Below are 27,080 nucleotides of genomic sequence, written 5' to 3'. Positions count from 1 at the left end.
CCCTCGCTCCAGGCAAGCTAGCTCATTTCCAAAAGCAGTATAACCATGTCAGCATGCTGCAATCCAGACTAATAACAGCTGCAGTAAAATAAAGCCTTGGGCGTAGAGCTTAATTTCACCCAGCTGGCATGCCCACGCTCCTAGCCTACATAATAAATGGCAGCATCGCTTGGCAATGCAGCCCCAGAGCTCAGCTCTGTGCTGCTCCGTACAGCGCGGCTCAACGCCAGGTCTCGGTGGGAGACCCAGGCGGCCATGGCTCCGTTAGTCACGGCTTCACCTCCCCACCGGACCAGCAGCGAGGCAGGAATACTGTGAACCTGGCTCACTGCAGCCGGATCGGGAAAAGAGCACGGAGTAGAATTAGACCCAGGCTTTTGTTCCCAGCCCCACACTGTGGAAGTCTGGTGTAGACCAGAGGCAGCTTGTGGACTACTCTAGAAATCCTACAAGGGCTGAGAGCTGCCTGCTTTTCCTCCCCTTGTTCCATCTAAGGGTTTGTTCCACTCAAAGCCTTGTTCCACCAAGCCTTGGCTACTCAGGCCCCCTCTCCCATGGCTGGCAGCCACCACACAAGGGAGAGGCTGGGATATGGCAAACCTTGACAACACGTGCGTCGAGAACAGACCAGCAGCGCCTTTAATTTAAAACGCAGCAGAAAGGAGCGCACTGCTCCTGGGAAGCAGAGTTTGGCCTGAGAGAAGGGAACTGCCAGCATCAGTGACCCATTTCATGCAAGGAGGTGGGCTGGGGAGGGGTAGGAAACAAGGGCTCCCGAGCAGCAGCGCCCAGGTCTCTCAGGAAGGAAAGCTGCTTCCTGAGACTCCCTGAGCTCAGGTCCTTGGTGATCCCTCCTTTGCTGCCACAAGACCCCATGCACACTCTGTTTGACAGTGCTAGCCCTCACCTGGGATGCATGGTAGGCTGCAGAGCCAGCTTACCGCCCCCCCTGCGTTCTCTAGCCCACAGAGGTGCAGCTTTACTCAGGGTTTACCCAGCCAAAGCAGCACGCAGACACCTCTCCAGATGCACGAGGTGACTCTCCTCTAATCAGGGCATTTCAACATTGGGCATCATTGCTGCTGCCTCAGAGAGGGGCTGGGATCTTTAACCAAGAGCATAGCAGAAAGCATGAACGCACACTTTCTCAGTAACAGCAGCAGCATGGTGTAAGGCTGCTTAAGCCTGGCTTTTCTCACCTCCAGCAGTGGTGCCCACGGGCATGGCTTTATGATACAGCCTGTCATCGGATCTCCTGCAAACCGCTCTGTAGAATTGCTGCAGATTTGCACTAAACATTCAGCTGCAACTGAAGCTTGAATTAGGAGAGTTCTACTCTGGAAGTAAGCTTTGCCTTTTGTTTGTTTTGGGAGAGGATTTTTTTTTTCTTGTTCACAGCTATGGGAATGGAAGAGCCATCACCATACATTCCACTTCAGATGTACTCCTTTGATTCAGAAATACCTTCATTTTTACACCCAGCAAGTATAACATGGATTATAGCTTTTATAGACCTTTTAGAAATACAGAAGTATTGAAAACATTACTGAATAACGGCACACTATCACTGGATGTCTAATTATCATGGAACATCCCCCTCCAAAATCTCACAATTTCTCGTTGAAAGTCCACTATTCTGTGACCTGCTTTTCCGAGCTTAATTAATCCCAGGTCTCACACATGGTGGAAAGAGCTGCACCAAGCCAGTCCATCCACCCGATAGTACCCAATACCACGTGCCTTAGTAAGTCAATAAAAATATGGTGAATATGGCATATGCTGATTCTCCCCCAAATACTTTCCCAGTCTTCAGCTATTTGTGACTTAAGAAATTCCTCTGTCAGAGGCAGTGTCTTCATAGTTAACGGTCCTCAGTGGATCTTTCTTTGTGAACTTGTTCTGTGCTGTACCAAACTCAAGTGGACTTCTAGCATCCATGACATTCTGTAGTGAGGAATTTGAGAGCATAAGCGAAGAGCTGTCTCCCCTTCAAGACCCACTACCTCCTACCTTCGTTTTGTGGCTTTGTATCAGGAGAGAAAACAAATAACTGCTGCCAATTCACTTTCTCGATGACACTTATGATTTCAGAGGCGTCCGTGAAATCTCCCATCTCCCTTTGTGGTAGCATCGTAGGAGGTGCAGTCTATTCAGCTGCAGCTCACTGGAAGCTGTTCCCATGCCCCTGATGGTCTCTGACACTCCTCATCACATCCTTCCAGTCCTGCCGTATTCTATATGAATAGCAGGAGCCAGAACTGTACATGGTATTCATTACACCAGTGACATAGTTACAGTCAAACACCAATTTTTCATTTTGTCCTCCGTATATTTCTAACCTTTAACTTGTTTTTTCCCACTACTACTGTGATCCTTGAGTGGACGTTTTCCTGGAGCTATTTACTATAAGCCTAATATTTCACTCACGAGTGGCTCTGAGCCCATCCAGATACTAAGCTTGAATTCCACCCCTGCCCCCATGTAGTACCTCACATTCATCCACCCTTCATCTTCCACCTCACTGCCCAGCTGCTCATTACTAAGACATCCTTCTGGGCTCCTTGCATCTGGCGTCATTTTTACCACCCTGAACAAAACTTTCTCAAACAAAACTGACCTTTACTGTAAGTTTATTCAAGCTATATTCAAGGATGGGCAATGAAAATCTGTGGGAGAGGTGGTCCTGTACAAGCCCACTGTGACCAATTGGCAAGTAGCAAGCAGCAAGTAGCTGCCCAGCACCTCTACTGCTCTGTTAACCAAGCTCTCTGGACGCCTGAATCCACCCCAGCTCACCCTAGTACAGATCACCCTTCTGCTACGGATGAGATGAAAGCATGACTTACAAAGCTTTAGGAACTCAAGCAAATTCCCTGTTCAGAGCAAGATGCGCCGGTTAGAAGTTCCTTATTCAGCTCCCTGGTTGATTGGGAGAAATTCACCTGTGCCTTAGTCTTCCAGGAATGAAACAGGGATAACAACTTTCCTTCCCTCACAAGTTGATAAAATAAAAGCCACTAATGGCTTTCAAGCACTCTGATACCAGAGCAACAAATACCATGCAAGGATCCCAATTCCTCTATGGGAGCATCTTCTGCACTTATTGGCATTGTTATCTGTGGCTCAGATGTTTGTTTCCAGACAAGTCTTCACTCCAAGAATTTCTCCTGTTCCCAACAGAAATCCTGATAGCTTGTTCTCTCCCCCCTGTCTTTTCCAGCATTAATGCTATTGTATTTGTTTAATGGGGTTAATATGCTGCTTGTATAATAACAATCATGTACGGATGTAATTATTATGTGTGATTAATTCTGCAGCTGCTGAAAAGCTTGGAGGACTTTTCTTAGGCGAGGGAATATCTTTACAATAGTCCTTCTCAAATTGCATTACACAGACGTACAACCCCCCCAAAAAAGGCAGAAGGGGAAAAAAACAAGGGCTGGATTATTGAAAAGAGAACTGCACCCAGCAGAGCAGCTGGTGAAGGTTAAACATCATGTGGGCAGAGACCATGTCTCTGTTGCATGTTTATACGCCAACTGGCACAAATGATTCCTGCCATCACTACAATCCCAAGGTACTACTACCATGCACATGGTATGTAACTGGTTATAAATTCTTAAAGAGGTGTCTGCCAGTGGTGTAGGCTTCTCTTGTTACTTTTTCTATAATAAACATCCTTTAAACAAACACACTGTGTTTTGTTCTAAGAAAATACAATACCACAGGCCAAAATACGAACACCCACAAAACACTAACACAGGTTAATGATTTTTACAAGAAGCAAAAAGACTGAGGTGCACTGCACACAAGCCATTAGCACTAAAATACTGAGGGTGTCTACATCTGACAAAACTGTAGATGCTTTTCTGCATGAGGCTTTTTGGCACACACTGATAAATTACAGCCTGATGCTGCAGCCATACTTTTGAGTGCTCTTAAGTGCTCCGAGTGATAATGGATCTATTTGCGTGATCAGGGATTGCAGACACAGGCCTGTAACTCGGCATGCTCCCCAGGACAATACCTGAACACTTATCCTTGACCAAACTGTTCTTAAATCCCACAAATGTGACCTCAAGAGAAGACACTGCCTGCGAGATTTAAGTCTCTGTAAGCTGTCCAGATGTTTTCTAACCCAGTTATTACCCATGTAAGAACCCACGACTTTAATATTTACCTCACTCAGTTTAAAGGTTTAAGCGAAGCAGATGATGTGCCCAGGAAAAACTGAGACATGCACATTCTTCCTTTCCTTCTCCAGAAAACCATCTGGTTTAGCGTCTGCAGCCTTTAATGCCTAAAATCACCAATGTCCCAGTCCAGTTCCTTATTCTGCACACCGTGAAATCTCTGTGCAAGGATGCCAAGGAGGGAGCACGCACGCTGTAGGAGATGCTGAGCTCACCTGGGCAGGACTGCAGGTAGCAGAGAAGAGGGTCAAGGTGGGCAAAAAGCACAGCTGGAGACCTTGCTGTTGTGTAAGACTCTCCTGTCATTCCCCATAACTGCAGCTGTCAGCAGCAGGTGATGCTAAAGCCACTGGGCTGCAACAGGACCACATATGGGTACCGTATAGGTTCTGTGCATGCAGGGCCAGGAATGCAGATGGATTCTGCCCATTGACTTCTCTCCGTCTCACCACAAATGGCTGTCCTGAATAGCAGATTGGGCTTGGTATTTAAGTGCCCTGAAGCGCTATTATATCTGAAATCCCCATGATACTTTAAAGAAATAAATCACTCCCTCTGAGCTTCAAACAACAGAACTGCAGATAGGACATATTTGAGAAAACACAAGGGCTATTTGCTCACACTCCAGAAAGGGAGCTAGCAGTTTTAGTTTTCACCTAGTGAAAGACTTATCAAGCATCTCATTCAGCCACCAGCATGTTTCAGACAGTAACGATCGGACCTCACAGCACTCTTCTGCAGTGTCTGCAGGAGCTATCAGTGAAATGCTACTCCAGCACCTGAGACAAGTGCTGGTTTTCTTCCTTCTTTTCAACTTCTTTCAGTTTCTGCTTCACTGGGTTTTCCTTTTCTCACCACACTACTGGGAACTGTAGGTGCAGAACAACAATGCAGAATGCAGAAGCAACAATGTGACTGGGAATAAAAGGAGCAGATTGTGATAGGTTCAGAATTTGCCTGTAATCGTTTATGAATTCCCATGTTTCAACTAAAAACTGATCTAACATTGAGAGATACTGGTCTGACAGTGCTAAAATTGATCCAGATACAAAAAGGATGTGAAGAAACAGCTCAAGATCACCTGAATAGCAAAGATGGAAGAACTGCTGTGCAACAATTTCAGGACTATTAGCTTGGGTAGCTGACAGAAGACTTTGGCCACTTCATCAGACTGACTAAACTAGGTCTATCTGAAGCTCTGCAAACACAGAAATGGAAAAAATCAGGCAGAATTTAAAATGAAAGGTCCCTCAAGGAATGCTTCTTTGTCCCATATCCTGCTCCTGTTCTTATCAAACAAACACAAAATACTTCTCAGGTTTAAAGATGCTTCCAACCAAGCTACTGCACCCCTGTGCGCTCACCAGCTAAAAAGCTGAATGGGACATTCAATCATTGCAGCTAAACTATCTCACGCTGAAAGTTCACCCGTGCACACATGGCTAACCTGCCAAACCCCATCCCACCAGAGGCCCAGGACAGACACAGCTCCCCAGCACTCACAGACAGAGGTAGAGGGTTGCTCAGCTTACTGCAACCCACAGAGCTATACAACATGCACCCAGAAGGAGATTTGTTAGAAGGATACCAAAAACATCAGTAATTTGGTCATGATATTGCAGGTAGTAAGCAGGAAGGCAATTATTTGAGTTCTGTGCAGTGAAAACATTTCATTTATAGGAAAAAAGCGGGCATTACACATGCCTGACCCAGCCAGGTGCAAGACAACTTGTGCAGGGCCTGATTTAAGAACAGAAGTGTTGCATAATCCACATCTTCAGGCAGGTAAGAGAAAAAACTCCAATACAAACAGATACATGAAAACAGGCCAGAAAAAACTGCAGCAATTAACTTGGACCTATATTGGCACTACTTCAATTTCATTTCTGAGAATAAAACTTCAGGATGTACCTACATCGCAGTATAAACACAGGTGAGCTTGCTTGCTAGTGCCTGTGGTAAGACTCTTGTCTTAGTCTACCTTTGCTTTAAATTACTAAAAAGGTCCCAGCTTGAAACCTTTTAATAAAACATACACATGCAAACAGGAACATATAACTCACATGGAGACCTATGTTGCCACAGCTAATACAAGACTAGCTAGGGCTACACAGACTGGGGCCATGTGTTTTACTGTTGCATAGACCTGCCCTTAATTCTCGAGGGACTGACTGATGACATGGATTATTTCTGTAATTTGTTCAAGTATAGTTTAGGGGAAACTTAAGTTTTCACCTCCATATGCTGAAATATTACATAAATATTTTGCTAGCTCTGGGCCAAAGAGCACAGCATTTTGCAAAAGCAATCTTAGTATTTTGCAAGCCAGAGATACTATGTCAAACCCAGTGAAGGCAAGGAACTGTCAAAGGTTATTACCTCTGACAGGCAGAGAGCCACATCACAAAAAGCAAACACAAACAACCAAAAAAATGTTATTTCACATTGCCATTAGCTGCTGGTTTCAGACAGGAGGCGAAAGGACAACATGAGCTGAATACTGCACTGCCACTCAACCCCTGACCGAGGCACGCTGGCAGCAAAGCAGATACACCACACACTGTGGCTGCACGACCCCATCTATACCATGGACGTTAGCACCACTATCCTTCTCAAGGGCTAACTACAGCTCAGACACCAACAAAACCCACTGTAAGGCAATTTCAATTTTTTTCCTTTAGGTACTGGGAAAAGGGAGCTCAACTGCTGTGACCCAGAAGAATAACTTTCAAATCTTCTTTCTGCAGCAGATTTTCTTGTGCAGCAGCGGTGAATTCACAGCAGCAGGATCCCCTAAAAGGGCCCAAAGCACCAGGTCACCTAGTGCTCAACAGCACAGCAAGGGGACTAAACAAAGTATAGCCCTGGGAAACACTTAATGGTGCTACGCAGGACCTCTCTAGATCACGTGGTAACATATAATCACTTGAAAAGCGCTTCTTTCATTTTATGGATCTGCTGAGAATTACTCTGTGCTTTGGGTACAATAGCACTTTTGCCATAATCAAATGTTGTAAAGGTATATGCAATAAAAGAGACATTCAGGTGTTACTGTCCCATCGGCTGTGTCTTCATATGATTGCCTCCAATTACACTGTAAAATTTACCAGCACACGTATTTGAAATGATGCTTTTAATTTTCAATCAGATACTCTGCAAGGAAACCCAGCTCAAAAATGACATAATTGAATATCTTGAGGAAGAAAATAAAAAGCAAATTTTGACTCAATAGTGTTATTTAACAGCAGTGAAGTACTTACCAGGTGGCCTATTAATTGCGAGGTTTCGGAAATGACTGCCTTTGATCATCTCCACTGACAGCCGCCCCGTAGTGGCATTGTATGACAATCCCACAAGCAGCTCTGGCAACCCTCCATGCGACAGGGACTGTGTTGAAGAAGCGCTATCACTGTGAGAGATTGCTGACAGACTAAGCTGAGAGTCTGCACTCTGCAGGGAAAGAGCACTGAAAGTCTCATCAGGACATTCACCACCACCCTCCCTTAATTCAGATCTCGTAGCCTTGTTTAGTAAGATCTCTCTTAACAAATGACAATGACTAAGAATGAATTACAATGGGGCACCAGAAGAATCAGAGCATCACTTTTACAAGAACACATCTCTGAACTTTCTCTATAAAGATGAGGAACTCTGCGTAATGTGTTACCACCAGTGTAAATCAAAGACTCTGAGATAAGCACAGATCCTACTACATCAAATGCACAGTACATCTCCTTGACAATGATTTGGATGGAAGGTATTTTGCAGTTGGGGGGTGTGTGTGTGTGTGTCATGTACTCTGCATTTTCTTACTTTCTTTCCTTGCTACCATGATGCTCTCTCTACCCCCTCCTCACCCGGAGTATGATGTTTTATTCATTTTGTGTGCACAAGCTCTCACTGAGCTTTTTGTAGACAATGAATCTTGACAGAGCTCATCTACACAAATTGATTGGCATAGCCAGAGCTGTATACAACTGTGATGCGCATGGAAAACTATGAAAGCAGCACAGCCAGTTCCTCCTCACATGACCCACCTCTCCACTTCCATCTGTCATGAAAAGGAACATTACCAAGCATTTCTGGTAACATGGAAACTGCACTACGCAGAGATCCACAAGCTCGTAGCTAGTGCCAAACGAGGTAGCTCTTGCACTGGCAGTAGTACAGGTCCACCAACATAACGGTGCACGAGAACTACTGTCCCTGTTGAAATGAAGGCGTAATTAGCCTTGGTGGTCCTGGGACCAACTGTTTCTGCATGGCACAGCATTTCATGACTCGTGTAGACATAGTACATCTACATGACTTTATGTAAGTTTGCTAGCTGAGCCACTGTTAATAAGGCATGGCTTTGTGTCAGGAAGACATGCCCCAGGCCTCCCCTAACTGGTAACTTTTTAAGTGACCACCAGTTGCATCCTAACAGCTCTGCATGAAAGATATGAGGTACAGCTGGTCCCCATTCACCAGATGAACAATTTTATGAACTCCATAGTTATTTCATCAAACTTACACTCAAGTTACTCCTTGGCTCCAAGACCAATGTCACCTTCACTTCCCCTTCCCGGCCGACGTTGCTCAGGTAAAACAACTGCTCTCCCATCATCTTCTCTCCAAACATCTTGTGTACTGCGTAGAGGCGGAAACGAATGGCATGGCTGCTTAACTCCTCTGGCTCCAGCTTACTGAAGGTAATTTTATCCTTGAACACGGGGATGGGTCCTCTCTGAACACTTGTCTTACCCCTCTGTTTCTTGCTAGGCATCAGGACTGTGTGCACTTGCCAGGTGTTCACACCACTGCGGTCTTTGTCCGGGATATCCCTGGCCTCCAGGACAGTAACTAGTAGCTTTTGACTTGAGGTTTTATAGTTGAAGATGACATCTAGGTCACCACATTTACAGATGGGCTCATGAGCACCGTGATGAGCTGGTGCACTGTTCACTTCATTATGTTCCTGTAAAGAGAAGGAAGGAGGAAAACCTGCATTGGAGTACAAAATTGCCTCTATGATCTCACCTCTATTTAAAAAAAAAATTGTTCTCCTCACTTGTGCTTGCAAGTGTAGGCAGTTGCTCTGCAAAATAAGGAGCCCAGTGTTTCTTGAAAGGCCAACGATAGTTAATTGCCTCATTTTGTGTAAAATTCCCCATATAATCTACTAAACAACAGCACTTGCTGAAACATTTCCAACAAAAAGTATCATCAATATTTAAATGTTTTGCAGGAGACTGGTAATTTGGCAAAAATTTCACATAGGAAAAACTAAACAAAGGCTTTTTTTAAAATTTCATTCATGTCAGTTTTGAGGTATTAATAAAACATTTTGGTTTCATTTGGTTAAAAAGAACAATTTAACCTATTACTTTGAACATACACCAGATTTTTTCAAAATGGACTTTTTTACTTTACTGAAATCAAACAATTCAGTCAAAACCTGCTAACTTTTTGGATATTTTGTTCTGCTGGAAGTTAAAAAACATTAAGCACTGAGTTCAGTTTGATGGGAGGGGAAATCATGTCAGAATTTCTTGCAGAATGAAAATTGCATTTCCAAATAACTCTATAATTCAATACTTTTCCTACAGCTAAAGCAATGATAATCAAGAAAAACAGTCTGATTAAATGCATATCGATTCTTTATTCTCTTTTTAAATCTCCCAAGAGCGGCATCGGTTCCTTCTGTTCAGTTTGGATACTAATACATTCAGAATAAAAATTCAAAATAAACAACCAAAACAGGGCAGACCCATTCACACACAATCTTTTATGCACTTTTAAAACAAAAATCATCTTGATAAAACAAGATAAAACAACATGGAAGCTCACCTTACCTTTTGATGAGTGGGCGTGCGCATTTCTGTTCAAAAGTGCTTTTTTATCTTTAAGCTAGAATATGCTTCGTGTGATAAAGGGGTTGCTATAGTGATCAATGATTTGTATTTAAACATGAGTATACACTGTACTAGGGAAAGATTTTCAGTTAATAGCCAGAAGGTGAATTAAGGCCTGTCACTAGCAGTCTGAGTCACCCTCCTCCTCAAACATTTATCTTCTTTCGCATTTCAAGTAACACTTCTTTTCAACAGGAATCTTATTGTTTAGAGTATGGATGATGGGCCATGGGACTTCTAATGCAACTCCCTACACAAGTGTCTAGGGTGGTATGTGTCTCAAACAAGACTTCAGACAAATCTCAGAATATATATCTACTTTCTGTCAATCTACTTTTCAAGCGCTCATATTCAGCTGCCATGATAAGCAGAGCTCCAGCTTTTCATATTTTCATATTTTCATAAGTGTTTGAGATTCGTGCACGTGAATACAGAAGTCCATGCGTGCACATGAGTGACGGAGACCTGCTGTCATACATCTTGCAGAAGGAACGTCAAAGGGAGAAAAATCACTGCTTGGACAGCACGCAAAATGACTTGGTTGGCCATAAAAATGCCTTTCTGTATGAACAGCAGGCTGCAAAGACAAAAAAGCAAGACAGGCCAGGTTGCCTGGAGAGAACATGATGTTATGCAAATGCAAAGTGCTGCGGTGTAGCTGTCAAGTTATTCTTGTCTGGCTGATGAAATAATATTTAAGAAGGAAGTGTAATGGGATTGGGCTTGATTCATGTTTCCCTCCACATGTTCATCCCTCCCCACTTTCATCTGTGAATTTGCTGTTGAGAAGAAATCAAGGCACATTTAAGAACTACTGCTACAGTGTGGAGACAACTGTGCTTGCGGCTTAACTTTGCTTTCATTTACATGCCTGAGCTGGAGAAAAACTCCTGTGCATCATCACAAACCCACAAGTATGAAGATCCAAGAGGCACTTTCCTGCCCCAGCGGGGCTGAATAACTCATCTTCTGGCAGCGTGTAGGAGCAACTGAAGGTCAGCTATCTGGTTTTTGACCGAACAGCTAGAGAGGATCTGGATTTCAGGAGATCTCAAATTGTGCCATTATAGCTGTGGCCACATCCACTGCAGAGAAAACTGCATGAACCAGAGGCAGAGAGGGAAAGAGAAATGCCAAACTCCATGGCAATGACCTTTCTGTGGGCAACCAAACTTTCGAGACGTCATGGGCTGGCCCTTTCAGAGAGCACTGTGCTATCTGGGACTCACCCTTGAACAGGTTTTCAGCACACAAAGCTTACGGACACTCAGTTTTCTTTCTGTTGAAGTCGTTGACAGAACTCCCCTCGGCTTTCAGAGCTCAGCTGGGGCTATGAGTCTATTGTGAATATACTGGTTATACAGCCACTTAAACCAGAATCCAAGGAAAGTGCAGGTTTTGGGTATTTCTTCTGAATTTCTTTCTTTCCCTCTTTCCAGCACAGTTGTTGAGAGGTCAAGCCAACCACAGCAATTGATTCTGTATGTCTAACCCGGTCATTCAGGACAGCCAATATCCTCTTTACTAGGTAAAATAAGTCCATTTCTGCCAGAGAAACCTGAAAGAGCAGCTAATTATGGACAAGGCTTGAAACGGTACTTGTGGTTCCACTGCAGGGGCATAAAATTACCATTTTTGTCTCTAAAGAGAGGTCCTCTGAGTAAAGCATAATAGCGCTTGGACATTTCTGGCATGTCAGAACATTTAGTTCCTGCAATAAAAAGTCTTTCATTAATCCACATAATACCTTTGGATGAGAAGCTGCTTGTAGCAGATAAACTGGGACTTGGGCATATCTACCCCCTGATGCTATAACCATTCTTTGCATTTTTAAAAATGTACATACCAGGAGCAGAACAAGAGATGTATTCCAAAGAAATACACGAGAACACTGGAGACATTGTGGCACATGTGAAGCACAGCAATGTACCGCAGATGTGGAAAGGAGAAATGAGCCTCGTGGGCAGACAAGCAGCCTGTGTCAGAGGCACACAGCAAAGAGAGGGCAGGACTGCCGCTGCGTGGAGTTCCCATGTTTTGTGTAATATTTTGTGGGGCTGGATTGTGCAGCAAACCAAAATGCTGTTCAAAACACCCCTTAGGGCTGGAGCAGATGCCCCGAGGAGATGCTTTCCATCTCTTTAACTGGCTGCAGGCAGCATGCTCTGAGGAAAAGAACTTTTCCCTCAAAGCCTTGTTGCTCAGTGTGATGGAGGTATTAATTTCCACAGCTGAAGAACAGTCTCTTAATTCAGGCAGAAGATGTGCTGTTCTTTCAATACATCTGATGCAGGCTGATATTTTTTCAGAAATTTAATCTTGTGGTAAAATAGTAATGAAAACCAACACATTACGGACAGAGATTATGAGAGAAAAGGGGGATGCTAAGTCATCAGGTGTTTACAATACCTTAAAATCTGTAAAGTTTTGTTGAGGTTTCAAAATAAAGGTGCAGAGCCAAGGGAAAGCAGAGGAGCTCCAACCCCAGGCAGTCTCCTTCCCTGGAAGGGTGCCTGGTACCAGTGCGGACTAGACTGATGGTCACTTGGCCAAGTCACGGGCCACCCCCACCAGCTGCCTCCAGCTTTCCAGATGCTTCCCATTGTCTAAGCCATAGAAACCACATGGAAAAAGAGGCACAGTTTGGACTCAGTGACCACACACCATGTCCCCAGACACCCTGCACATACAGCCAGCAACAAAGCTCTGGGCCACCACAGAGGGCACTTAAATGCTTTCAGGCAGCTAATGGCTCCAATTTCAGTTCAGAGATTGCAGTCAGAAATCACCCAATAAAACAGCTTCTCTGAATGTTAGTAGCAAGAGGTAAAATACCAGAAAAAGGGGAAACACATAGAGAGGGGTGTATGTTCGCACACACACACACAGGAGTACCATTATCTTGTGCTGTGCTGATCAATTTTTCACTTCATTTCTCCTCTAACATTTTTTGGCCCCCAACGTCCTTCGAAAGCTTACACTGTGTGTAATGGATGACAATTCGCCATACCTCAGGGCTCCAAGGCGATGAGCTGTCAGTAGCATCATTGACTTCAAATCCCTGGTTGGTGAATGCTGCCTCCATTTCCAAACGTCCTTCCACGCCTTGCTGGCTAACACCATCAGCAACACTGGACTCCAGCCTAGTGCCCCCGCTCTCAGTTGTTCTTGAATCAACAGATACGTGGTCATCTTCACGATAGGATAGGTTGTCTTGGTAGCTCAGTTGGCTTAGTCCATCCAGATCTAGCAATTTTCAGCAAGAAAATAATTTCAGAGGGATTAGAATAACTTCCTGATCCTCTGTCTCCACAAATGTGCCTTTCTCTTCTCTTCTTTCTTTTCCCCTCACCCCCTATCTCCAGTATATATGCAAGAGACAGTTTCTACCTCTGAGTACTGAAGCACTGAACTTACAAGTCCTGTATAAATCAGCATTTGATAGAGCGGACACGGCTGTTTCTTACCCCACTCTGACCTGAGAAACTGGCTGCCTTTACTTGAAGAAGTTAAGTACCAAACACAATTACCAACGGAGTGTTTGGGATATTCAAGTGCCTTGGGGCTGTTTTGCAACCCCAAAGCAATTGCTTCCACGAAAGCACAGGTCAGACAAATTACAGAAAAGCACAGCGTAGGTCTGATGAACAGGTATCAGCAATTTCCTTCTGTGCAGGGGGAGGAGGAAGAGGAGGACAGGAGTTAGCGTTATCCTCAAGAGGATGGTGCTGGTGAGGAAAGGAGTTTCACAGAAATAACAGAGTTACCATCACAGCCCTATCACCCATCCCTGAGAGCCTGGGTGTGCATAACCAGACCCACAAGCCAACTAGGAATCTCCAAATCCCGTGTCTGGGCTAAATTATCCCAAGGGCAACCGAGGGGAGATGTGTTCCCTAATTTCCTGCCTGCTTTTATTAGTTTTAATTCATCTGATCCTACACACTTACTTCATGGGCTAAAGTAAGGTTCATTAATGAGAATAAAATTATCTTCTCTGGCTCAGACCACAGATTCCTTCTCTGCACCACTGAGGTCTCTATTTTGAACACATGGCACTTTACTTGAAGGCATCAGTGAGAGCTCCCTGGATGGAACAACACAGACAATTACATGTGCAGGGACACAGATGAAAATAACATCATGACTCGGCCTTAAATGTGCTCTGTAAGAACTTTCAGAAGAAAATGAGGGACCTTTCTCCTCCTAATGCAGCTGGATGCCAGGCCTTGCTTTAGAAACACAGAGTGCTAGATTCTGCTTCCATCTCTTTCAAAAAAGCAAGAAGCAGTTACAGTGAAAGAAAACAAGTTGTGCTTCCAGACAGCTGACGACAGTAATGAAAACAGAATTACCTCCTTTGCAAACACAGCTATTTGGCACTTAAAGGTTTCACAGAATGGCTGAGGTTGGAAGGGACCTCTGAAGGTCATCCTGCCCACACACACTGCCCAAGCAAGGCCCCCTGCTTGTTTGGTCCCAAGAAGGTGATTACTATAGAACCATCATTTTTTTCAATTTTGTTCTCCAACTCAAACCTTTAAAAAATGTTAATTACTCTGTTTAATGGAAAACAATTTGTTTGCTTTGGTTTAAATGAAACAATGTTTTCATTCCCCACCTGATACATGAGAGAAGGAACCAATTGACGTGGAGAAGGCAGAGGTACTCAACAACATTTTTTGAGTCAGTTTCCAGTGGCAATTGCTCGTCCCACATCTCTTGAGTCCCTGAATCTCAAGGCAGATACTGGAGGAATGAAGTCCCACCCATTGCAGGAGAAGATCAGGTTTGAGACCCTCCAAGGGACCTGAACACACACAAGCCTGTAGGGCCTGATGAGATGCATCCCAATGTCCTGAGGGAACTGGCTGATGTAGTTGCCAAGCCATTCTCCATCACACCTGAAAAGTCACGGCAGCCAGGCAAAGCTCCCAGTGACTGGAAAAAGAGGAACTTCACACCCACTCTTTAAAAGGGCAAAAATGAGGACCCTGGGTACTACCAGTCAGTCAGTCTCACCTCTGTGCCCAGTAAGATCATGGAACAGATCTTTCTGGAGGATACACCAAGGCGTATGGATGACAGGAAGGTGATTAGACACAGTCAATATGGCTTCACAAAGGGCAAACCCTATCTGACTAATCTGGTGGCTGCCTGCGAGGCAGGAACCGCATTGGTGGATAAGGGAAGAGCAACAGATGTCATCTCACTTGACTTCTGTAAGCCTCTGACATGGCCCCATGCAACATTCTTGTCTCTAAATTGGAGTGATATGAATTTGATGGATGGACCATATCTGATGGATGACTTGGCTGCAAGGCCTCATACAAAGGGTTGCACTCAATGGCTGAATGTCCGAACGGAGATCAGTAACAAGCAGTGTCCCTCAGGCGTCTGTACTGAGACTGGTACTGTTCAATATCCTTATTAACGACATAGACACTGGGAGTGAGCGCACCCACAGCAAGCCTGCAGATGACATCAAGCTGAGTGGTGGAGTTGACACACTTGAGGGAAGGGATGCCATCCAGAGGGACTCTAACAGGCTCGAGAAGTGGGCCAACGTGTACCTCATGAAGTTCAACAAGGGCAAGTGCAAGGCCCTGCACTAGGTGAGGGCAATCCCTAATCTATCAGTACAAACTGGGGGATGAACTGTTTGAGAGCAGCCCTGCAGAGAAGGACTTGGGGATGCTGGTGGATGAAAAATTGGACAGGAGCCAGTAATTATGTGCTCACAGCCCAGAAGGCCAACCGTATCCTGGGCCGTGTAAAAAGAAGCATGGCCAGCAGGTCAAGGGAGGTGATTCTGCCCCTCTACTCTGCTCTGATGAGACCCCACCTGGAGTAGTGCAGCCAGCTCTGGGGGACCCCAGCACAAGAAAGACATGGACATGTTAGAGCATGTTCAAAGGAGGGCCACAAAAACTGTCAGAGGGCTGGAACACCTTTTCTACGAAGAGAGACTGAGAGAATTTGGGTTGTTCAGTCTGGTGAAGATGTGTGGGCGAGACCTTATTGCCGCTTTTCAATACTTCAAAGGGGGCATATAAGATGGAGAGAGACTTTTTACCAGGGCCTACAGTGATAGGACAAGGGGCAATCTTTAAAGAGGGCAGATTTAGATTGGATATAAAGAAAAAATGCTTTACTGTGAGGGTAATGAGACACTGGAACAGGTTGTCCAGAGAAACTGAAGATGCCCCATCATTGGAACTGTTCAGAGTCAGGCTGGGTGGGGCTTTGAGCAACCTAATCACAGTGGAGGGTTTGGACTAGATGATTTTTAAAAGTCCCTTCCAACCCAAGCCATTCTATGGTTCTCTATATATCCCTCTGTCTAGAACAAAAAGCTCAAATCTTTCCAAGTAGAAGAAATTCTGTGTTTGATCTTAGCAGCAAACTTGCTGTTTCTGATTCACAGCCACTCAACCAACAAAAGAAACCAAAATCCAACAAGGGTAACAGGGATTATACTCAGGAAACAGTTCCTGGAGGGGTGCAGAAGTCCCTGTCTCTCTCCTTGGCTGCTCTTTCAATTGAACAGCTCAGAGATTAGGAGAATAACTTTACCCCCTTTCTTCAACTATGAATGGTCTCACATTCTCACACACACCCCTCCCCCGCCCCGTAAAATACTTCAAGCACCAGCACTTCAACAGAGAAGTCTGAGAGCACCTCACAGCTCTGTAATTATGGTCCTATTCTGAGGTATGGAAGATGGTCCTTCAGGAGGAAAGAGGAATCCAAACTCAGATCTCTCAAATTCCAGGTGAGAGCTCTTCTGACTCACTTCTGGAAATGCAAATCCCACCTCTCCTCCTCCTCATCCTCCCATCTGGCAGACCCAGGTCCTGAAACCAAGAGCCCTCATTGTCTCACCTTCGCCCTGAGCTGAAACTCTTGAGTAAGGGTAGAAAGTAATTTGATTTTTTACCATTACTCCCAGTCTTCTCTACAAAGTCAAAAAAACAGAAAGAAATAAACATAAGAACATAAGAAATAAAATAACAGAAATTCCACAAATTTAGTGAGAACAGGATGGATACAGTCGCTCCTTAAGGCATTTAATTAGCAAGCCAATGTCTAATACACATTTTAAACAGTGGGTCATCCATCAAAGCACACACCACACAGCAGGCTTTCAGAATAAAATGCTACTGTAGTAAGAAATTATCCTCACACAATTGTCTTGTGGTTTTGACTCCTGCTGGGATAATATCTAGATCAATAATAGAGGAATTTTCAAAAACTACATTAAAGCCATAAAAGGCTATTCATAACAGGAGAACTCCAGAAATGTATTAATAGAGCAAGCCATCTCCCTAAGACTCAGGCACAAAATGAATGTGTTAGGAGAGCAAGTGTAGTATTCAGGGAAAGGAAGGGAAAGGAAAAGGTGATTCACTAAAACCATTCAGTGAAACAGTCTGGCTTTTTCTTTAAAGTAGTTTGGTAAGAGATAATCATTTATAAATACCAGTATTAGAAGATCATTACAGGTAATAGCCCAACTATACAGACTAGAACAACTACACCTCTCCAACTACATCTATTCTAACATTATAGTCACCAAAAAAATGGTGAAAACAGAAGTTGTTCATGTAAAGGAAAAGGTCAGAACAGTAAAATGCCTGTAATTTACCTGAGAGATCTTTAAGGAAGAAAATGTCAACTGTCTTATGAATACCTGACATGAATAAACAGCACAGCATCAGGGATACACATTGAGACAGCATTATCCAACTATCTGAACTTTAATTAGCCAGGAGTCCCTGCAGAGAAATAGCAGTTCTAAAATTAAGGGCAGATAGTATTGTACACTAAAAGAGCGTGAGGTTTTTGGTTTTGGTTTTTTTTGTTGGTTTTTTTTTTTTTTTCAGTTCTGTCCCCCAACCTTTCACTGTTGTGTCACGTGTATCCACAAGCCAGGAAGGAGGCAAGGGAAATACTGAGGAACAGAAATCACCAATAGATCTGGATAATCTATATTCAAAGTTGGAGAACTGACTATGAAAGAAACCGTGAGTTTTGTCAGACAGAAGGATGAGCATCACCTCCAAACAGAACTCTAACAGGCACTCGGCTATGGAAGCATCTCTCCAAGGATACAGGGAGAGCTCAACACATAGCACATCCAACACTGAAAATCAGGCTGGAAAGGACTGTGAAGACTCCCCTTACACTGGCAGGTAAACGACCTTGGTTAAGTATCTATCTTCTTTTTCAATGATACACAATCAGTTCTACGAAGCATTACAATGTGCCAAAGAGATGACCTGAGAAGCCTCATCACTTCCTAAAACACACTGTCAGAGTTCAAAGATGGGGCCTAGTAGATCTTGCTAAATTAACATCACATCATTCACTGACCAGCAAGAAACACCGAGATGAAGAGTTTAATGTGTACCTGTTACCTGTGGTGACCATGGCAATGGATGCTCTGTGGACTGCAACGGGTCACCAGGCTTTTACAAGAAAAAGCATGTCTTTTGGTGATTTTTCCAAAATGAAAGAAATTTGATCCCTCCTTCTAGACTGTACACTAACACATGCTGAAAGTTAAGAACCTCTTTAAACATGGTCCAGAGAAGGAAAGGATTTTGGTATGGATCTAGGTACCTTCTGGACTTGAAATCCTCCTAGCTACTAGCAGTGATTTTCAAACTCCTCTTCCTGAAATACAGTAACAGCAGCAGAAATACAAGTTAGTGGGACTGAGGCATATTTCTCCTCATACAGCAGTAATCCTCTTGCCTGGCCCTTGCTATAGTCCCAGTTTCAAATCACCCTGCAGTAGCCTGGCACCACGTGCTCCCTCGTACCGAACCAAACCAGATGCAGGGACACTAAGCACTGCTCCTGCCACCAGTTATTTTGAGATTAGCCATCAAAAACTGCTACAAAACTTCCTAGAAGATCCTCAAAGGAGCAGAATCATTATCTAATTGCAATAAATCTAAACAAAAACGGTTTGTAAATTTTAGGGGTTAAAAAGAAAGAGGATCTTAAATTTCAAGTGACATTATGCAATCAGGCCAAGATTGTTTAATTTACCACATGCTGGGTAATAACCTGAGAAGACTCCATGTTTCCAGAACTAAAATAGGCTCTTTATTAACAGGGTGATTTGCAGAGAGGCTGTGGGCAGAGCTGGCATTCAAGCCATTCAGCTCCCCAGAGCATCCTCCAAACACTTCCTTCCTGTGGTGTGGCTCCTCTTTCCAAGCCCTGTTCAGGTTACTATGAAGATTTTTAACAGGTGAAAAGTTAAAGCTAAATGAGTCCAAAGTGCAGATTGTCATGGCAGTGACAACAGAAACAGAGGGTCAAGGAAAATCTCACGTAAGAAAATGATGTGAGAAGACTTTGCCGTATGTCAAGGCTGAGTGGGAGAGAAGCTATTCAGGGCTCTCTGAGATGCTCAGTTTCTCTGTGTGGCTAAGTTTGCTACAGATTTCTGATTCTGTAAGAAAACTACCAGCCGTATGAGTAAAAGGTCCGCTAAGAGAACACAAGGAGAAGAGAAGTCTCGGGCAGAGACTAAAGAAGGTCTGAGAGTGCCATGACCCCGATCTGGGCTCAGCACTTCCAAAGATCCTTCATCCCTCCCACCCAGCTGAAACAGGGTTTGATACACCCTCGGGGCACAGTGATGGCTTTACACCCCCAAACCTTTCCGTGTTTTGTGATCACTGCAGCACCCAGGGGCCAAAATGGACTCTCATGCACATGGAGTTCTCGGACCAGCAACTGGGGGATAGCAGGGTGTGGGATTATGTAGGATTTACCCCAACTGCTCAGCTCTTCTCCCAAATAAACGCCTTTTATCAGGAGCCGTGTGTGTGTGCAACTATTGCCGTACACCCAGTAAAAGCAGCTCTACATGCCTCAGACCCCCCCTCTGGGTTTGAAGGAGGCCTGACATACCCAAAGATTAGTTTATAGGTATTTACTCATAACGAAAGGTCTAATCTTGAGCTTAGTGAGGACCAGGGCTGAGAACCAAACGTCTTAGAGAAAGCAGGTTTTGACATGTGGTTTCATCTAGTTTCTGAACAGCTATTTAAGCAATACCTCTGAAAAGTAAGAGCAACTCTGCACCGTGTTGTGCCAGAAGAGTTCAATGGAGAGCCATATCTTGAAATGATCGCTCTAATCAGAGGGCACGTTAAAATCAAGCAATTGTATTTCAAAATTAAAACATTCTATGGAACTAAAAATAAGGGGCACTTTCATGGCTCTAATGAACTTTTTCAGATTTTAGAATGTGTTCGGGCCAATTTTCTAAGTAGCTACATTTTCAAATGCATTGCATCTCTGTTTGTATAAAAGAGTCATTACATTAGTCCACAGAAGATCATAAAATTCTTCCCTTCTGTGCCATAAATGTTTAGTTTCTGTCATTGCCTGACATTTGGCGTATGTGCTGGCAAACGATATAGCATAATTCATTTGCTGTTCACCTTGTGTTTGCAAAGCTGTTACAAAAGAAGACATTCAACTTCTGCTAAAAGGCTTGCTAAAGAAATTACTTACATGGCACAGATCAAAAATAATTAGAAAAAAGTCCTGCAGTCTTTACTCTGGCAAAACTGGCAATTAAACCCACGAAAATCCCTGTGGATTATGAGCCAGAATTCAAGAGCCATATATAGTTAATGAGCTGCAGGTAACCAATACAGAAACCAAGTTTAGTAAGACAGAAAGCAAGATTCAGGACTTGCTCTCCACAACAAAAGAACCTTTCCCTGTTGAAGCTACAGATCTTAGACTCCAACTTCTTTCATCTTACTCGACGCAAACAGTATCGTGGCATCCGGGTACCTCTGTACTGTCCCCCTCATGGCTGGAGAGCAAAGGGCTGTATCTGGGTCTATGTTCCACACATGCTGGTGTTGCTTTTTCAGATACTTCTGATTGAAAACTTTGTGACCACAACAGAGATCTCAAACTGCTTAATCACCTCACTGTCGCTGCCTGAAGAGACTGTCTGTCCTTCATCCTCCCAGAAACTGTTTACTAGGAGATAAACACAACTTGGGCTTTAGACAGCCTGCTGCCCTTGGCCAAGAAGCCACATGACACAGCATGCTTCTAGCAATCTGATTGACCTTCTGGGGAGAAAAAGGGGACCAAGAGTCTAGGGAGGACTGGGGAACAAACTCAAGAATTATCTGCTTCTGCAAACCTCTGGGAAGCTTGTGAATGTCATATTCTATCAGCAACACTTACATACCACTAGACTTTGCCCAGCTCTGCACATTACCCTTTTTTAAAAGAAAATGAAGATATTTAACAGAGCAGAACACAAAGGAAGACACAAAACACATAAGAGAACCATTTGTAAAATCATTAGCATGTGCAAAAACAAAGTAGTAAGCAAAGGGACTGAAAAGTTTTTCATGCTTCCATTCCCCTGCAGCTCCTGCTAACGTGGAGAGGGAACTTCTTTTGTGCAGAAAAAGCAACTCAGATGTAACCTGCTCTGGGTAATACCATGAACACATAAATGTGGCACGTGGCTAACAGGCACTGCTGACTCCATCTGCCAGTAGCAGAGAAACTCGGGAGACCAATGCAAATTGTAACCTTTAAAAGTGAAGATAGGCATTTGAGCACGTTCCTGTGAGTGCCCTTACCCTCCTGCTACCAACACATGCTTCGAATATGAGATGACTGCACCCTCATTAGTGTGAAAATATCCGCCAGATGGGGAAAGGAGGGTTCAATACATACTATATATACTTGGCCTTGCTTTGTCAGGATGAAAACGCAGAGGCATTTTGCTGATCTCCCTGCCATCAGCACCAACGAAGCACAACAGCAGGATGTTTTGACCCACCTGCGTGCACAGAGAAGGGAGCAGTGGGCAGGACAGGCAGGCAGTGTGTACGTGCACATTTGTGTACACACGTGTGAACAAGCCGGCTGTCAAGTGTGGTCGGTCTGCTGCTTGTTCTTGAGCATGAAGTATACGATATGGTTGCCAAGACTCACTTTGATAATCACCACGGCAAACCCGAGCAGCTGAACAAATGGGTATCGCAGGCAAACGGGTGGAGGGCAGCTTGCTCAGTGACACTGCCTGGTTTGGGAGGGAAAGCACCTTTTTCCACCTCAAATCTCATGCCAACCACACAGCTGCAAGTAGGGAAACTGGATCCTGCTTTTATACACTGTGTTAGGTCTATTAAAAATCTGCAGTATAAACGTAACGACAACTGCTGTCACTGCTCCATAAATTTACCTGCTGCTGCACAGAAGACAGCACTCAAATCCTCAGGCAGAGAGGGCAGAGCAAGGAAGCTAGCAGGGCCAAAGCAAACTGCTCCTACCAGCAGCCCAGCAGAAGCTGGCTTCTTCCACACTGACATGCCGGTAGAGTTGACCCTCTGGTCTGATTTGCCACAGTTTGACAAAAAGCCTGCTGTTCCTTCTAGAAAACTGCTCTCAATTGGGAGGAAAAAGTTAGGTGTTCCTATTCTGATAGAAATGAAAATAGTTGTAGATATTAGCTTGTAAATTGTCACTGGCCATGTCTCACAAAAAATATTTTTATGTAAGCCATTAAACCCAAGTTTCTTTGAAATTTTTTAAAATAAAAACTATTTCAAGCTGTAACAATCCTATGGCCTAAATGTGCCTTGTTCTATTCAAATAATCAAAGTACGTAAAACTAAACATTCCTTTTCAGTCAACTGCTGCATGAGCCTGCAGCTCCTGCAACCTGTACAAATTTAATTTAAATGTTCGGCAAATGTGGATAAGTTCTATTTATACGTGTAAATCTTTTGGATTTTTAGGATAAATAAAAATTACTCTGGTTTAAACAGTAGTCCACTTTTCACTCAAACAGCTTGCCAAAAATCCTGAGTAAAATATCATCTTCAGTAATAAAGCCACATCTTCTAAACCACTGTAACATTAACCCATGGGCACAAAGCTGTATACTTAAATAAATGTGCATTAATGCAGTGTACAATTCTGGGTGTCACGAGACATTTTGTAAAGGATATGTGGATGCAGCACTCCTGGACCGCTTACACCAGGGAGTGTAAGGGCACTCCCTGGGTGACCTGCATGCAACTCCCTGCAAAACAGAGCAGAGCCCTTTTTCTAAGGCAGAAGGGAAACGGTGAAGGGGTGGAGGGGAGGACTTTGGCCCAGTTTGATATATTATTGGCCACGTGACTTTGACTTCAATCTCTACCAATCCCCAAAGCATGACTGCATCACTTATTATGACACTGGATGCTATTTCTTACTAGCATTTGGAAGCATACAGACTAATTAAACAGTGGCACTGGGGAATCTGTAGCAAACGCTTGATATGTCTGCTGCTGCTTCTCTGCCTGAGCAGCAGACAGCTCCGTGTCAACTTAATATCTCTGTATTAATAAAACTAACTTTACTCAGGGGAGAGAAAAATGTTCACCATTCAAATATACAAGTGTCCTGATTAGGAAAGGACAAGGGGGAAACATTTTCTGTATCACCATGGAAACTTAAATAAAGGACCCATAATTACAATCTAAATTCTGGAATGATAATGAATACATCTTGAGATCTGCAGATGTTGCATAGCATATACATATTTCTAGCAGCTTCAACTCAATTACTTCTATGCAGCATCTGTTTTACAAATCAGCTTCCCACCACTCATAAGGAGGCATGATGCAGGATTATTTTTTTTTTAATTTTTTTTTTCCCCAGAGGAGACAGTGGGGGAGGAAGGAGGGTAACCTCTTTTTCTGGCAAGGTATTTCAAACTACCACTATTTATTCAGAAATTTCAAACACCCAATCAGTTACAAAGTTAGCTTACAGGCATCCAAATACACTAAGCTAAAATGCATGAAATAAATAATTCAAGAATTCTCTGCAGTGTTACTGAGTATAAGAATAACTTATCACTTGCTCAAAGCCTATCCAAGAAAAAAAAAGCAACAACGGAATAAAATACGTAGTGTAGGTGTAAAATATAGATGTACTGTATGCATCCTGTCTGCCTGCATGTTAAAAAACCCAACAACAAACAACAATCATCCTGGCTGAACAATGAAAAGTTTGAGAATGTCAAATTTCTGCTTTCCTATATATTTAATGCTGCCCTTGTCTGTCCACTTTCTTCTTAAAGATTTTGATTCTGCTTTACAGAAGTCAGTGAGAGTTTCAGTGGGAGCATCCCCAAGCCCTGAAGGAAGCAGAAGTACTACATAAAAAAAAATTTATTTGATCATACAACCAAAGACAATATCAGTGCATCTATGCATAATGCATACACTCGCAGGACCCCAGGAGCGCTCTGTGCCATGTTCCTTGCTATTACAGAAGCAGTCACACAGGCCTGGCATTAAAATTTTCATGATCACGATGACATAGAGAAAGAGTGATCTGCAACAGCTCCTAACTCAGCAAAACCCTGAATTGCACACAGAAAGGAAAGGTCTGCTGCAAACAAGAGATTTGTTAAACCTTCTTGGAAAAGAGAAGGAACATTTTGTAAAGGGAACATGCAGCAACACACGTGGAGTCGCTACTACCAATTCCTGTGCAACTACAGCTCTGATTTGCACTGTCTTCGTCTTGCTCTTGTTGTCAACCATTTGACCTGGGAGTTCAAACAGAAGTACAGAGTAACACAACTACCTGATTTATGGGCTTGACTAAGGAGGAGAGCATCTCATAGCTTCATTTATGTGCAGAACGATCTGGAGATACAACCTGATCACAAAAAAGTCTTCTGTTATAAAACAGAAACATAATCCACAACATCCACCTAGACCTCAAATGAATTTAAAACTGATGGAGAATGTGCTGTGATACAGTAAATCCATGCTTCTACACATGCCATTATGGATGAAGAGGTTGTGCACGGTGACAGTGCACCACTAACACTGACTGCTCATTTGTTAACGAACAGAAGGCAGCCTTCAGCTGGGCTTTCTCCTCACACCCAGACCTATGTCATTTTGTCCCCTTCTGGTAGGTATACTGACCCAGGAGCCATTGGGTGCCCAGTTAAAGGTAAGGTCCCCACATCTTTTCTGAGTGTCAAGTGACTGTCCTGCTTTCACAACACATCGATCTCTACCTCTACATCTGTCCTCACCCCATGACCAAACCCACAGAGAAGCTCTCGGAGGTGAACACATTTGGCTGTTTGCAATGCAGGCAGAAAGAATCACAACTCGGCAGCTTTCATACCAGGCGACATTTCCAACAAAAAGAAAAAAAAAAAGCAAACAAAAAAACCCCACAACCAGAGTAATCAGAAACAAAACATTATTTGGCTCTGACCATCAAGCACCTCTATAGCTGCACAATACAGCAGTCAGAGCAATAAACTCCAATCCTGCACACTGCTGTGCAAAGAAATAGAGAACTGCCCACAGAAAACAGCATGAAAATCAACATATTTTCCTGTTGCTTTTTTCCTACTCCCAAATTTGGATTTTAAAAATAGGAACATGAGATTCAGCTTCAGACTGACTCTCACGTTGCTGCCTAAGGTTCTTCCACAGCTAAAGGAAATGGCAGCCAAGAAGCAGAAGCACAATCATCCCTGATTTTCCCAATCACCTACTTTACATTTTACGTGTGGAGTAAGCATGAGTCAGGCTACATTTATGTTACTGGGTTTTATTAGCACAGGCCCAGGATTTGCAGAGAAGTAGAAGAAAAAAAGAAAAAGAGAGAGATTACACACTGTAGGAGACACTGCTAAGCCAGGAAAGCCCCTGGTGTGGATGCAGTTACATCCATGAGTCAGCCTACACCCCTCTGCCAGCCCCAGTTAGGTTGTTTGAAGAAAACACGCAGCTGCAGAGGCAGAAAAGCAGCTTCTGTCAGCAGATGCTGCACCTACGCTGGGGACACTGCAGGGCACAGGTGTAGCTGTGTACGCTCTGGGCTGTCGGGCTGTAAATGCTCATGGACTCGGAAACTAAACAAACTGCTGGATCCCAACAGTCGACAAGTTAGAAAACACCGTCCTGTCCTTCTAACAAAAAAAATAACTTTCACTTTATAAGCGTTATTTTTGTGACAGTTTTCCTGGTAGCTTTCATACCACAATGGGTTGGTTTTCTCCAGGTTCCCCATCAGTCACCTCTCCTACTTGTTTGCTTGGCTTGGATATGCACTTCTCCTTCCAATGCAAGGAGGTCACGTTGTAAACTCTCTCCACTACATTTAAGGAAATTCATCTGAATTGGCACGAAAATGGCACCCAGCAGAAATCAAACTGGCCAAGGAAATGCTCAGGAAAGCCAGAACACTGACTCTTGTTTCTCTTGAAACTGGTTTCACCACACCAGGCTCACAACCTGCGAGACCCAGCATACGCACACCGATTACATTACGTACCATTCACAGCACCCAAGGCTGTAACCATTCACTTCACACCCACAAGTCTTTGTTTGCTGATTAACAGGGTGGAAATCAACTCCCTCGGAAAGATGTGTGTTTGAGGTGGCTACGCATAACAACTGCATTGCAACAAGGCAGATATTTATTTTCCCACTGATTTTTCTAATTGAAACTTTCTGTTTGCTACCAGAGGGCTGATTCACCACAGCCCCCCCCCCCCCCCTTACCTCCGCTGTAACACCACCGTTTCCATGGCACTCCTGGGAAAAATCACAGACTCCAGCAACAGCAGTGGGTGAGGATGTGGTGCAACAAGACTCATATGTGTTCAGGACCAAAGCTGTCACCCAAAAGGGACAATCCTGTCCCAGTTCTCTTCCCCTTGATTCAGTTTTAGCCATCACGTGACCTACTTACCTGATTCAAAAGGAACAGGGAAGCAGCCAGTAACTCTCAGCTGAAGCAACAGGCTGGTCCAGGTAACCCACAGTGGCATGCTCATGAGGCCAGGTATGGAAAGTTGCACAACTACGTGGTCAGGGAAGCTGGGTGATACATCCCAGCTGCAGTTTTACATCGGCTACTGACAACTGCAAAACTGCACCCTCAGGCC

General features: G+C 43.8%; 1 protein-coding gene across 5 annotated transcripts in view; it reads right to left on the bottom strand.

The window, feature by feature from the left end:
- The window catches only part of SYT16 (synaptotagmin 16), a 53,797-nt gene that overhangs the window by 7,503 nt on the left and 19,214 nt on the right, over positions 1-27,080 (bottom strand). For all 5 annotated transcript variants that reach the window (XM_080394896.1, XM_080394898.1, XM_080394899.1 and 2 more), the window contains 3 exons: positions 13,101-13,336; positions 8,710-9,153; positions 7,454-7,643 (listed from right to left, as the gene is read on the bottom strand). In XM_080394896.1, coding sequence (XP_080251022.1) covers positions 7,454-7,643; positions 8,710-9,153; positions 13,101-13,336 — 870 coding nt within the window. The remainder of the gene's footprint in view (positions 1-7,453; positions 7,644-8,709; positions 9,154-13,100; positions 13,337-27,080) is intronic.

This window comes from Falco punctatus (genome assembly GCF_963210335.1).
Source record: "Falco punctatus genome assembly, chromosome: 7".
Taxonomy (NCBI): domain Eukaryota; kingdom Metazoa; phylum Chordata; class Aves; order Falconiformes; family Falconidae; genus Falco; species Falco punctatus.
Note: the sequence above shows the minus strand (reverse complement) of the source record. Positions and strands in the feature narration are given on the sequence as shown.